The 14,463-nt window shown below is 39.9% G+C and overlaps 1 protein-coding gene across 2 annotated transcripts in view; it reads right to left on the reverse strand.

The window, feature by feature from the left end:
• Nucleotides 1-14,463, reverse strand: part of ITGA8 (integrin subunit alpha 8) — a 183,721-nt gene that overhangs the window by 75,031 nt on the left and 94,227 nt on the right. For both annotated transcript variants that reach the window (XM_060192219.1, XM_007526133.3), the window contains exons 14-15: nt 6,827-6,872; nt 4,494-4,601 (exon numbers count right to left, since the gene is read on the reverse strand). In XM_060192219.1, the coding sequence (XP_060048202.1) occupies nt 4,494-4,601; nt 6,827-6,872 (154 nt within the window). The remainder of the gene's footprint in view (nt 1-4,493; nt 4,602-6,826; nt 6,873-14,463) is intronic.

Here is a 14,463-nt window from a genome sequence, read left to right on the forward strand (position 1 = left end):
ACTAACTACCATGTATCTATAGGTCATCTCTCTACCACTGCAACTTTATCCAGTTAACTGGTAAATAGGCATTTAGGTTGTTTCACTGTCTTCGAGATTGTGAAGAACATGGACGTGAAATATATTGCAGGTATCTTTTAAAATTCATATTTTCATATTCTTAAGGAAGTGGTATTGTATTTCTGTTTTTGTTCTTTTAAAAGAATCTCTATAGCATTTTCCACAGTGATTGCAACCATTTAAATTCCCACAAATATTGTATCAGTTTCCTTTTTGCTCATGTGTTGTTTGTAGTCTTTTTGATGTGGGAAATTCTCAAAAACCTTATCACAAAAATTCTGAATGAAATACTAGATCATAGTTTGCTGTCCGATGACAGAACAGCACACTAAAAACGCTCAAACTGACCCCTATAGTGTTGGGATAATGCTTCTGTGAGCAGTAATCCTCACAGCCATGTATGATGGCGAAAAGATAAGACAAATATTAAAAGAACTTAAAAGTACAAAGCAGTTCATTCTCCAGTCTAACCAATTCAGTCCATTCTCAACAATAGCAAATACCAGATTTTATATAAAGTCTGGCATATCTGAAAAGTTCTTCATACTTAAAACATTGTATAAACTTTTACATTTATAGTGTATTTTTTTGCTACATTGATTTTTCTGATTGGTTAATACCAATAATGTTAGTATTTTAGCTACTTAGTTCTTTTTTCTAATTTAGGAAATCCAGTATCAGATACTTTAAAAACTACACAGCTATTTGAAAGACTCAGAAATTTGCATTGATGGAAGTAAATAATTATTTCCAACTTAGAATTTACTTAATAGTTCTCAGATGTACAAATACAAGCTTTTATCAAACAAGAAGTAGAAAAAAAACTAGAACAAAGAAGATAAACAAATGCTTTTCAGTCATTTTGGAAAAACTGAGTCGAATTACTAGAATAAAATTTGAAAGTATTAGAAAGACACATTTTAGACAAAACCAACTGCTAACTCCCCATCTCTTAAGATTGACTCACCAAACAAAATTTTACATGTGAAAATGAATGCAACAAAATTTAAAAGCAGTTCTAAAGACATGCATTATACATTTGCTCATATAACAAATTGCATTTTACTGTTAGAATTTTTTATTAGTGACCTAGAAGTGCTAAACAAAATTATAACAGGGATATCGTTTCATGCCACATTCACTACCAAAGTTCTGTGCCCAAGCCCCCAAGGATAACCACTATAGTTCTCTCAAAGCTAGTTACTTTTTTTCACATTTAAATTGCATTTTAATTTAAAATAACTTAGCACAACAAGAAAATGACCCATGGAAAAGTAGACACTTTCCTGTTAAAAAATAATATTTTGGGGCCATTGAAATAGCTCCCCTGGGGGAGTCAGGAAGTAGCGCAGCGGTTAAGCGCAGGTGGCGCGAAGCACAAGGACTGGCATAAGGATCCCGGTTCGAGCCCCCCAGATCCCCACCTGTAGGGGAGTCACTTCACAGGCGGTAAAGCAAGTCTGCAGGTGTCTATCTTTCTCTCCGTCTCTCTGTCTTCCCCTCCTCTCTCCATATCTCCCTGTCCTATCTAAAATCAGTAACTACAATGAAAAACAACAAGGGCAACAAAAGGGAAAATAAATAAATATAAAAAAGAACAAAAAAAAAAAAGAAGTAGCTCCCCTGGAAGGCACCTGGTCTACCATGCACGTGACCCTGGTCTGAGCGGTCCGAGCGCAGTGTCACCACATTGTGGGAAGCTTTGTTGTTATGGTGTCATTAGCTCTCTCCTCCCCAACCCCCAGTCTGTCTTTTTGTACCTAAAAATGTAGTCAGAGGTGTGGAAGCCTGGCAATAACAACAACAACAACAAAAAAGTAGAAAGTAACATTCCTTCCATAAATCTAGACAGATCTTTTACACTGTTCAAACTACTTCAATTTTATAAAAATATCCAGAAGGTTAATATCTTTAGAAAATGATCTTCCTAAGGGCTGGGCTGTAGCGCAATAGTTTAAGCAAGGATCTGCATAAGGATCCCGGTTCGAGGCCCCGGCTCCCCACCTGCAGGGGGGTTGCTTCATGAGCAGTGAAGCAGGACTGCAGGCGTCTCTCTTTCTCTCCCCCTCTCTGCCTCTCCTCCTTTCTCAATTTCTCTCTGTCCTATCCAACAACAATGATATCAATAACAACAACAATAGCCACAACAACAATAAAAACAAGGGCAACAAAACGGAAAAAAATAGCCTCCATGAGCAGTGGATTTGTGGTACAGGCACTGAGCCCCAGTGATAACCCTGGAGGCTTAAATAAATAAATAAATAATTTTTCTGAATAAGCAATTTTATTTATTTTATTTTTTACCAGAGCACTATTCAGCTATGATTTATGGTCATATGTAGGATTGAACCTTGGAGCCTCAGGCATGAGAGTCTGTTTGCATAACCTTTTTTTTTTCTCCATGATTGTTGCTAGGGCATGAATCCATTGCTCCTGCAGGCTATTTTTTCCCCATTTTGTTGCCTTTGTTGTTGTCGTTATTGCTATTATTGCCACTGATGTTGTTGTTGTTGGATTGGACAGAGAGAAGTGGAGAGAGGACAGGAAGACAGAGGGGGAGAGAAAGACAGATACCTGCAGACCTGCTTCACTGCTTGTGAAGCAACCCCCCTGCAGGTGGGGAGCTGGGGGCTTGAACCTGGATCCTTACGCCGGTCCTCATGCTTCACGCTATGTGCACTTAACTTGCTGTGCTACTGCTGTCTCCCCTACTGTGAGCAATTTATATAGCAGAATGTATCACATACACTAGAAGAACTCCATTTCAGAGTCCACTGAATTATGAATATGCAAGGACTATTGGGGGCAAATACTAAAGTTTTAGTACTCCTGCCTAAGTAGCTCTCACGGTTCATTTCATGTTTATTTAATCATGCCAGGGTAAGGAGAAATGCTGGCTCTTTCATACATTCTCTCAGATCCGGTTTTCATTATAATATTTTATGGTTTTAAAACCATTATAAAATGTGCTTGGGGGCATTTCCCAGCTATGTTCAAAAGCTGGACAAGGGAGCCTCCTAAATTGGGAGCTCCCAGCACAGGATGTTTTCCTAGGAATTCTGTGGGGGGTCCTCTTCACCCCACCCCATCCACCATGCTCAGAGGCTTTGATTCCAGTATGAACTCCTGTAAAATAGCTATCCACAACACTCAGAAATTGGCTGGGAATAACATCTTTGGGTCAAGATTGGTTTGCTCTGCATTCTGACACTCTTGCAAACAAGACATACCGAGAGGTATGTCTTTTCTAGAAGCCACATCTTCTAGAAAACAAGAATAGTCTTCAAACACTTCAAGTATTTGCTGATTTCTCCAGGGACATGCCAACTAGCATGATCCAGTATGGTACAATTCTGACCCTCAAAGAGCTACGTATTAAAAACAAAGGGCATTTTTTTTTTGAGGTTTACTATAATCAAGCTCCATTTTGCACCTTTGGGGAAGACTGACAAGTTTTGGAAGAAATCCTTTCAGAAGCTACATAAGCCATTTCTCCTCTAATCCAGGCCCATAACCAAAACTTACTATTCCATTCCTTATGACCACAAAAATGGCCACAAAAATAGTTTATGCACAAAAACCTCTATTCTCATAGTGTTTATTGCTATCTAATTATACATTCTAAGTTACAAAACTGACATCTGTTTTTAGCATAGGAAACTGAGTCAATTAGTCCAACCTTGACTACTAAAAAGGGGCCTTCTAAGTGTCTGAAAAGTGCCACCCATAAGCATATGCAAATGTATAAGCTAAGTATTGTACTATATTTTTAGTTTGGATAAAGTCTGTTAGTGTACCAAGAAACTACAAGAGGTCTTCATAATTTGTTTTATTGGGAATTCCCTTAAATGCTTTGATGCTTCTCACTTCAGATTGGAGAAGACCTTTTCATGGGATGGTAAGTCGGCAGTCAAAGATAGGCTTCATATCACAGATCTGGGTTTTTTTTTTTTTTAACTTTTTAAATTTTTATCTAGTTTTATGTGAGAAGAGACTAACAGAGAGACCAGAGTACCACTCATCTCTGATATGTGCTGTACTGGGGATGCAACATGGGACCTCATGCATGCAAGTCTTAGGTTCTACCACTAAAATATCTCCCCAGTTCAGGTTCTTTTTGTTTTGAAAGACTAAGTTCTTATATCTCAAAATTTGATATACATTGTCTAAATTCCTCTACACTATTTGTATTTGCTTTTTTTTTTACATTAAAAAAACAAACAGTGTTTGCTCCAGTCTTTGAAAAAGCAGACAGTAAGATAAGGCTAGCCATGTAATACATGCTACATCAACATTTATTTGGAGAATTTATTTACTCTCTTGGAAATGCAGAAGCTCAGGCCTCACCCAGACTTCTGGACTCAGGAGATGCAATTTCACCAGCTTGTCTGGTGACTTGAATCCACAATGGAGCATGAGAATCATGCACTCACCAGGCCACCCATGTCAGAGAGTCTGGAATCTGGCAAGTCTTATTTTCCAGGTTGATAATCATCGGGTGCAGCAGAAGCTGGGCATCCACTGTCACGACAGGCCGAGCTCTTCAGGGGAAAAAAAAAAAACAGGGTTCGTGAAGCCCCAGAAAGAAGCCTCCCACTCCCATTGTCCATGCAAACATTCCCAGCGTAGGTGCCAAGAATGTTTGCCTTCCTGGGTGGACAGGTGAACACCAGACTCAACTAATGACCTCACAGCACATCTGGTAGCTTCAGAGTGCAAAGAAAGGATGTTGTGGGTCCATCCAGCAAGGCATGGTCACCAACCTGCTTTGTTCCTGGAAGAGGTTCATAGTATATAGGATGAGACTGTTGTGGAAAAATTGTGTTGGGACCTGACATAGGTATCTTCATTCATATTTGTGGAAATCAACATTCCCCAGTTACTCTTATCAGTGCAAACTTAAGTTATTAAAATTTTCTTCCCTTAGTGACACATTTTTTAAGATTTTATTTTGATCAGATACAAATCAGGACAGTCCATTGTCACCATTACTATTTCACACAGTCTTGTACATCCTAGCTATAGCAATTAGACAAGAAAAAGGAATTGAAGGGATAGAGATGGGAAGACAAGAATTAAAAGTGTCACTGTTCACAGATGATATGATAGTTTATATCGAGAATACAAAAGAATCCAGCAGGAAACTCCTGGGAATTATTAAGCAATGTAAAAAGGGGCAGGCTACAAAATTAACATATAAAAATCAGTATACTCCTCTATGCAAACACAAAGTTAGAATAAGAATAAAAATTCAGAATTCAATCCTATTTATCACAGTAGCAAAAATAGTCAAATATCTAGAGGGAAGAGAGGGAGAGACACTATATCACTTCTCCATCATTCATAGAGTTCCCTCAGTGCTGTCCATGGTGCTCCCATGTAGTGTCGAAGATTGAACTTCCTACATGATTAGGCATATGCTCTACCCACTAAGACACCTCCCAGAATGCTTAACCAATAATACTTTCATACCCTGCACTCTTCTATAAGCATGCTATAATGAACTTTCCAAACTGCGGTGAAGAAATCAAACATCTAAAAAGTACCTCCTTTTATAAGTTCTACTGAGATTCAAACCTTACTTAACATTATGTGAATAGTGAGTGGAAGTTTACTGTCATAAAAAAAGGGAAATGTTTCCTCATGGAACAACATGAATGGACCACAGATGCTTTAAGTTCAGTGAATGAAACTGGGTAAACATACAAGTCAGTTTGTTTAGTTTGGTTTGCTTTAAGTCAATGGTAAATCAACGACATTTTGTTTTTTAAAATATATAGTATGACCATATTGGTACATGGGATCTAAACAAATACTGAACACATAGAAATACAGAGAATAGACTGGTGGTTAAGAGAGGTAGGAGGAGTGAATGTGGAGCAGGTGAAATGGGTGAAAGTAATCAAGAGGTACAAACCTCCAGCTATAAAGTAAGCACATTCTAAGGATGTTACATGCAGCCTGGTGGGTTATGGTTAATAAAGCTCTAGTGCATATTTGAAAGGTGCTAAATGAGGAGATTTTAAAAGGTGTTTTTCTTTTCAATTCTTATTTAATTTTTTATAGGGACAGAAATTGAGATGGAAGAGGGAGGAAGAGAGGGAGAGAGAAAAAGGTATATACCTGCAACACTGCTTCACTTCTTGTGAAGCTTCCCCTCTGCAGGTGGGAACCAAGGGCTTGATTCCAGGCCCTTGCACGTGGTAAAGTGTGTTTATACTCTATAGGCTATTCCACTATCCAGTCCTTATTTTTTTTAAAGATTTTTTAAAAAGATTTATTTATTTCCTTTTGTTGCCCTTTTTGTTTTATTGTTGTAGTTATTATTATTGTTGTTATTGATGTCATCATTGTTGGATAGGACAGCGAAAAATGGAGAGAGGAAGACAGAGGGGGAGAGAAGGATAGACAACTGCAGACCTGCTTCACTGCCTGTGAAGTGACTCCCCTGCAGGTGGGGAGCCGGGGCCCGAAACGGAATCCTGCGCTTAACCTGGTGGAATACCGCCCGACTCCCCAACCAGCCCTTATTTTAAACATTCTTATCAAAATATGTTCATATCAAAAAAATTTTTACCAGAAAATCAAAAAAACTTTTGTTACTATTGGTGATATCAACTGTTACTGTTGTGATCACTTAATAGTATATACTACTATCTAATTATGTTGTAACCCTTAACTAATATAATGGTATGGATCAATTATAGTTCAGTTGAAGAAAATGAACACTCTGGAAAATGACATTTGCATACCACTGGCTACATACCTGTAAACAGCTACTTTTCCTGTTCCAAATGCACCCACAATTAAATCTAAAAAAAAGACAAAAACACTAAGCACATGTACAAACTTTATAAAAATAATGTAAGCACATCATAAATAGCACACAGAACATTCTGAAATGATGACTGAGGAAGGCCATTTTCAGAATTAGAATACAAATAACACCTTTCTTAAGACATTTTGGAAAGAATACCTAACTTCATTATGGCACATTCAAAAGTCCTCCTTGGACTTAAGAAAGGCAGCTTTCTAGTGCTTCTCTGGAAACTCATCCTTAAATCATGTCTGTCCTCCAGACTGAAGACACACCTTAAACAAGAGGGAGATGCAGGAGCTTAGAGTCCATTATGTCCCAGTTTCTTTACACATAATGTTTTATTACTCCTCTGCTAGCAGCTACACTGTGAGGTGAGTGTTATCACCTATAGGGGGTAATATTTTGACTGCCATTTTCACACAAACTCTTTATGAATAATGTGGATAGTGAATGTACATTTGGCAAAAAAGATTCATAGAATATGGAACTGACATATCTTTACAGTAACATTATATGAGAGCAACAACGATCATAATAAATGACAACATTGTTCACTGACGCTAAGCCTGGACCAGTTCTAAATGATCAATCTTAACTGAATCCCAACAAGAAGTTAAAGTTTCCTGTTATAGCATAGACTTACAGATGAATAAACTGAGACTTAAGAAGGCTAATTATAAATTCACTAAAATGCACAGAGGAAAAGAGGTGGAAACAAAACAAGGTGGAGCTGGGAATGCAGGGCTGGCAATACAGCCACCAAAGACTGAGGAGTAGTGCTCTCCATAATCTCATAGAACTCTGCTACACCTGACCTAGTTTATAAAGGCTGTTCTTGATGGACACAATCAACTCAAAGCAGAAACAAGAATGGTTAAGTCTGCAGAGTAACACGGCGATGTAGTGGCTGAGAAACTGGAATTAAGGGAAATAAAAACTACAACTGGCTATTTCTAGTAGAACATAAGTAAAAAATGGAAAACAAAGACAGGTGGTGAGGAACTGACTAGGCCATCTCATACAAGAACAACAATGACAACAACCAGGGCCCAGAGATAGTTACTCTTTTATAGCCCCTGGCTGCTTCATGAAAGCACCATGGAAAGAGGAAGCTTCACGAGAGGTAGAACAGTGCTTTGGTGTCTCCCCTTCTCTGTCTCACTCCCTTTCTGTCTCTCACTCTTTATCTGAATGAAAAAGAGAATGAAAAAGGAGTCTTCCAGGAGTGCTTAAATCATGTAGATTGCAAAGTCACAACATCAATAACTAAAAATAAAAGATCAATTAATTGCCACCAGGGTTATCACTGGGGCTCGGTGCCTGCACTATGAACCCATCACTCCTGGCCAATTGAGAAGAGAGGGAAGGATAAAGAGGGAGAAAGATAGACACCTTCAGACCTGCTTCATCACTCATGAAGCATCCCTGCTGGTGGGGAGTGAGGGTTCGAACACGGATCTTTGTGCAATGTAATATGTTCACTTAACCGGGTACACCATTGCCTACCCACCTGCCCCTGAGTTAAATTGTTTTAATCGTTTGTGGCTGGTTCCTTTAGCACTCATCTTTCCAGTAAAGAGGAACAGCATCAGATTGCAAACAATTATAAATGCCCTTTGGAGGGTTTTCAGTGATTGGGCCTGGCAGGCCAGATGTGTGCCAGGCCAAGATGCTTATGCACTGATAGATGGAAAAACTGGATCAGAATTAAGCACTACAATTGACAGAACTATCTCACCTCCCAAATAGGAGATCTCAGAAGCATGGTTTTCCCTGTTTCTCAAGTTTCTACACTTAGAGAGAGTCCTAGTTGTGTACAGTCATCAGGCCACTCAATAATATTTTATTACACTCTTCTTCCCTACTCTCTCAATAATCCTTGTTGAGGACCACTTCACAAATAAATAGCTTGTTTTCTAATCTTTGTCTTCATATCTACTCAACCTAACCAAAGACAATAATTCTTGCTGGAGTACTATTTTTAAGAAAAAGATGAACTCAACGTGATGCAGTTTAAAATGCCTCGTCATTTATACACACAGGCTCAGATTCAGATCAAAAGCTCAGGATTAGTTTCATGTTTTAAAAGGTGTGTATGTCAGTGTTCACATAAGTCAAACAAGAGATCCTTCAGTGAGATTCATATTAAAGAGCATGTTAAAGAAAGAGCTACTATACAGTCAACTATGCTTCACAGAATCAAAGATTCTTTTCCAAGGGCTTAAATATTGGAAGTCAGAAGTAAGTCTTCCTTCCTGTTTCTCTTAGATAGAGACAGAGGTAACAAGGCAGAGAAGAGAGTGAAAGAGCTCACAATACCGAAACCTCCTTCAATGCGGTGAGAGCCAGGCGCAAGCCTGGGTTTCATACACATGGGGGCAAAGCAGGGCGTTATCCTTCCCAAAGTTACTGTTTCTAAGTCTACTAGCTTTTACATTATAATGAAAAATTACAGAATACCAACTTTTCATCCGCTTTCACATTATTTTTTCTTCAGTTAGTCATCTGGCAAATCGATATATTTTAGCAAGGTCAGAGGAGAAAGAGCTACTGATTGGAAGAGGCATAAACTCTGTTCTTCCTGTGTAATCACAGACTCCAGTGTTTAGACAAGTGTAACACAGGTGGCCTTTGGCCTAATCCCTATCTGTTGACAAGACAGCAGATAGAAAAGTTTAGTGATGAAAACTGATAAAGAGCAAATACATACTCGGCTTCTGGATCCAAATAAAGTGGCACCTTAATATACTGAGATTGGACATCTCCCAAATAACAAGTGAATTTTGAGAACTGGCTCTCTGCAGCTGGCAATGGAAATAAGGCTGTGAATTCTTCCAGGGCAGCAGTCTTTCTTCAGGTTAGCATATCAAAGACACTATACAGGAGGGACAGGGAGTGACAAATGAAGAAAGAATTCACTGTAATCCCCCAGTGTCAGTCACAGAGACAAATGCTGAGCAGGGGCTTCATAAACTCCTGAGAAGTAGGAGATGGAAAATCATGAGATAATATTCTAACAGAAGAGAGAGGTAAAGGAAATGAATCTGTTATTGAGACAAGGTACCATAAACCACAGTTTAATTCTGCTGGAGTTTTGCATGTGCATTAAGAGTGTTGAGAGAAACACACACACACACACACACACACACACACACACACCACTTCCAGATTCTAGAAAACTCTAGAAATTATATATAGAGGCTGGATCATGGCTAGATAGTTACTATAGGCTAGAAGTCAAGTCATCACTTAACGTTCATGACTGAGAGACTTTTGTCTCCAGGAACTTTAATTTCTGTGCTTTGGGGTGGGAATTGTTCTGTGTTGAAAAAGATAGAATAACTGGCAAAACAGACCAGGGTTTTCTTTGTTAAACACACACACACACACACAATCTTTATTTCTTTATTTATTGGATAGAGACTGTCAGAATTTGAGAGGAAGGAGGAGACAGAGAAGGAAAAAGGCAAGAGACACCTGTAGCCGTGCTTCACCACTTGTGAAGCTTTCCCTGCTGCAGATGGTAAATGGGGGCTTAACATTGTAACATGTGTGTTTAACCAGATGTGCCCCTATCCGGCTCCAGACCATGGTTTTCTTCACAAGAATGTGGCTGCTGTTATTCAGAAGCCAAGAAGACATTTTTTTTATAAACTAGAAATATTGACAAAACTATAGGATAAAAGAGGTAATTTTCCACACAGTGCCCACCCCCAGAACTCCATATCCAGTCCCCTCCTTTGATATCTTCCCTATTCTTTATCCCTCTGGGAGTATGGACCCAGAAGACATTTACCTACCCTGAAAATATCTTTGTCTTTTGAGATACCACCTTGGGATCTTGTGCTGGAAAAGGCCAGAAGCATTTACTTTCAGAATCTTAAAGTGATCCAATAGGGACAGGGTATGGGAAACAAAGTGATAAGCTGTGCTGTGCTTCTCACCAATTTGTCCTTCCCAAATATGCTATCTGTTTTGATAAGGACAATGTGGTTTGTAACATCTATATGTATCTATGTACGTATATATGTTTGTGTGTATACATACATGTGCTATATGTGTGTATGTTTATATATACATATGTAGTTAAAATAGTACTCATAGCTATATATATTACTTACATAGCTATCTATATTTAATATAGATATTGTAAGTATTGTTAATGCTTACATAGCTACATATATTGTTTATATATATTTCTGTGTATTATACATATATACACATACTACAAATAAATTTTCCAAAAATCTTGCATGATTTCACATACTTAGGAACCTACATGATAAAATGAAAACTAAGGCTGTGCAGTGGCACACCTGGTTAAGCGCACAAGTTACAGTATGCAAGGAACTGGGATCGAGGCCCCGGTCCCCACCTGCATGGGGAAAGCTTTGTGAGTGGTGAAGTAGGGTTGCAGGTGTCTCTCTGTCTCTCTCCCTCTCTGTCTCCCCCTTCCTTCTTGATTTCTGGCTGTCTCATCAAATAAATAAATAAAAAGTTAATTAAAAAATAAAGTGAAAACAAATTTGATGTTGGGGCCAGGTGATGACATGCTGGTTAAGTGCACATGTCACCATGCACGAGGACCCCAGTTCCCACCTCCAGGGGGGAAAGTTTCACAAGTGGTGAAGCAGTGCTGCAGGTGTCTCTATCTTTTCCTCTCTGTCCCCCCTCTCTATCACCTTCTCGCTCAATTTTCCTCTGTCCTATCAAAATAAATAAAGTTTAAAAAGCCTTTAAAAATGGTTTTTGATGATAACGTTTGGATTCAGAACTCTGCTGGTCCCCGCCCCAAGTTTTCTTTCTTCCTTATCATCAGGGTGTTGTTGGGGCTCAGCGCCTGCAGCAGACCCCACAGCCATTTTTTTGTTTGTTTTGTTTCCTTTTTGTTCCCCCCCTTCTTAAATATTTGTCTTTCTCATTAACCTTCCTTTCCCTCCTCCTCTTCCTTTTTCCTTTGCCACCAGGATTATTGCTAGGGCTCCACTGTTCCTGAGGCCACTTTTTCCTTTTTCTTTCCTTTTCTCTTCTTTTTTAGAAGTGAGATAAAGAAGGAGAGAGATAAAGAAAAAGAGACACCTGTAATACTCTTCCACCACTCATGAAGCTTCTCTCCTACAGATGAGGACTGAGGGCTTGAACTGGGTCCTCACATGTAACAAGCACCCCAATAAATAGAATATAGATAAGCAGTGCACAAAAGTAAATAACTGTGACTAATAAACATATGCATAGGTGTTCTATTTTGCTTATCATCAAAGGAATACAAATAAAAGGAACACTAAGATGTCATTTTTGACCTTTCAAACTGGAAAGATGATTAAGAAATAAAGGGGGGGCGTGCGGTAGTACAGCAGGTTAAGCACACATGGCACAAAGTGCAAGGACCAGCTCAAGGATCCTGGTCGAGCCCCCAGCTCCCCACGTGCAAGGGAGTCACCTCACAGGCAGTGAAGCAGGTCTGCAGGTGTCTTTCTCTTCCCCTTTCTGTCTTCCCCTCCTCTCTCCATTTCTCTGTCCTATCTAGCAATGACTACAGCAATAAGAACAACAATGATAAACAACAAAGGCAACAAAAGGGAAAAAACAGCCTCCAGAAACAGTGGATTCGTAGTGCAGGCACTGAGCCCCAGCAATAACCCTGGTGGGGGGGGGGGCGAGAAAGAAAGCAACGCCCATGTTCAGCAGGGAAGCAATTACAGAAGCCAGACCTTCCACCTACTGCAACCCACAACAACCCTGAGTCCATACTCCCAGAGGGATAGAGAATGGGAAAGCTATCAGGGGAGGGGATGGGATATGGAGACTGGGTGGTGGGAATTGTGTGGAGTTGTACCCCTCCTATCCTACGGCTTTGTCAAGGTCTCCTTTCTTAAATAAAATTAAAAAGAAAGAAAGAAAGGAAGGAAGGAAGGAAGGTAGGAAAAAAGCAGTGGGGAATTTAGACTACTGGAGCCTATGACTGCTGATCCAAGAGCTCCACCCAGGGAGCACCACAGAACCAGAAGATCCTCTGCTGTGGTGTCTCCCCTCCTCTCTGTCCTCCATCTCTGTTAGTCTATCTTACTGTTTTTCTATCTGCCTGAAATGAAAAATAATTTTAAAAATTGGCTAGGAGTGGTGGAACTATGTATGCTCAAGGCCATGGCAACACACACACACACACACACACACACACACACACACACACGAGAGAGAGAGAGAGAGAGAGAGGCACACAGACACACACCTATTAGCAGAATTTCATTAATCTCATTTGTTACGCCACCTCCAGACCACAGTTCTACTCATCTGTTTTCCAGAGTGATCTATTAGTGGAGACATTTTGCATACCAGTAGCTTAGTCCACTAGCTTGGTCCACTTGGGAGCCATCTATGATGCTGCACATATGGGAACTTCACTCCTCTTTACTGCAGCTGATTGTGTTTGTTTTGCCCACAGGTGTTTGTCCACCCTTGGCTAAAAGAAACTTGTGTCTCTGTTTATAGTGTTTGAAAAGTCACTCCAGATATCACTGTGTATGTTTTAAGGTCCCTGCTGACAGATTTTGATGTGTATGTTGTCTGTCCTTGAATTTAGCACCATCTAATTCCTCTTTTAAATGCAATTTTTCAAATGGAAAATCACTCAGTTGAGGTTAGTTTGAATTTTAAAGGGAGAGTTATAAATTCACTTTGTCACTGGCTCCTTAACAAGACTGGATGAGTCCTGGTTCCTGGCCAAATCTCTGGTGAAGTTGTCAGGGTTCTCCAGATGAGAAAGCCAAGAGCTCAGAAGAACTGGTTGGGGTTCCATGACTGTACTTTCTCTGGTCTTTTTTTTAATATTTATTTATTCCCTTTTGTTGCCCTTGTTGTTTTATTGTTGTAGTTATTGTTGATGTCATTGTTGTTGGATAGGACAGAGAGAAATGGAGAGAGGAGGGGAAGACAGAGAGGGGGAGAGAAAGACAGACACCTGCAGACCTGCTTCACCGTCTGTGAAGTGACTCCCCTGCAGGTGGGGAGCCAGGGTCTCAAACCGGGATCCTTACGCTGGTCCTTGCGCTTTGCGCCACATGCGCTTAACCCACTGCGCTACCACCCAGCTCCCACTTTCTCTGGTCTTGTTTACAGTCCAGCTCTGCCCTTAGCTTCTTGAGTCAGCCTTGCCTCAGGATTTGGGTCATCTCTTGCCTCCAGTGTGAGACAGCAGTTTCTAGCTCTCATCTTGAGTCAGCTAGAACCAGGTATCAGAACCATAACCTCCATGACTTAGCTGGCCAAACTCATCATCCAGTTACAGTCTGGATGTGGCTGCTGCCCACTGCTTTTATCATCTCCTGTGGGTAAAGCTCAGCCCATCGGATCCCTCCCAGGGCACAGTTATAAAGATTAATGAGGGTTTTGTCATGTATATTTATTCACCTGGACTCACCGAGGGCCTGATATTTCAAACAGGGACAGTGGGAAGAAAAGCAAGGGGATATAAACTAGTGTGTTAAAGGAGAGGATTAAAGATGAGTTGTAGGGCAAGGGAGATAATTTCACGTGCTAAAGCATGGATTTAGATGTCTCAGGACTCAGAGGATCCAGGTTCAATC

The sequence above is a fragment of the Erinaceus europaeus genome, chromosome 6 (assembly GCF_950295315.1).
Source record: "Erinaceus europaeus chromosome 6, mEriEur2.1, whole genome shotgun sequence".
NCBI lineage: Eukaryota > Metazoa > Chordata > Mammalia > Eulipotyphla > Erinaceidae > Erinaceus > Erinaceus europaeus.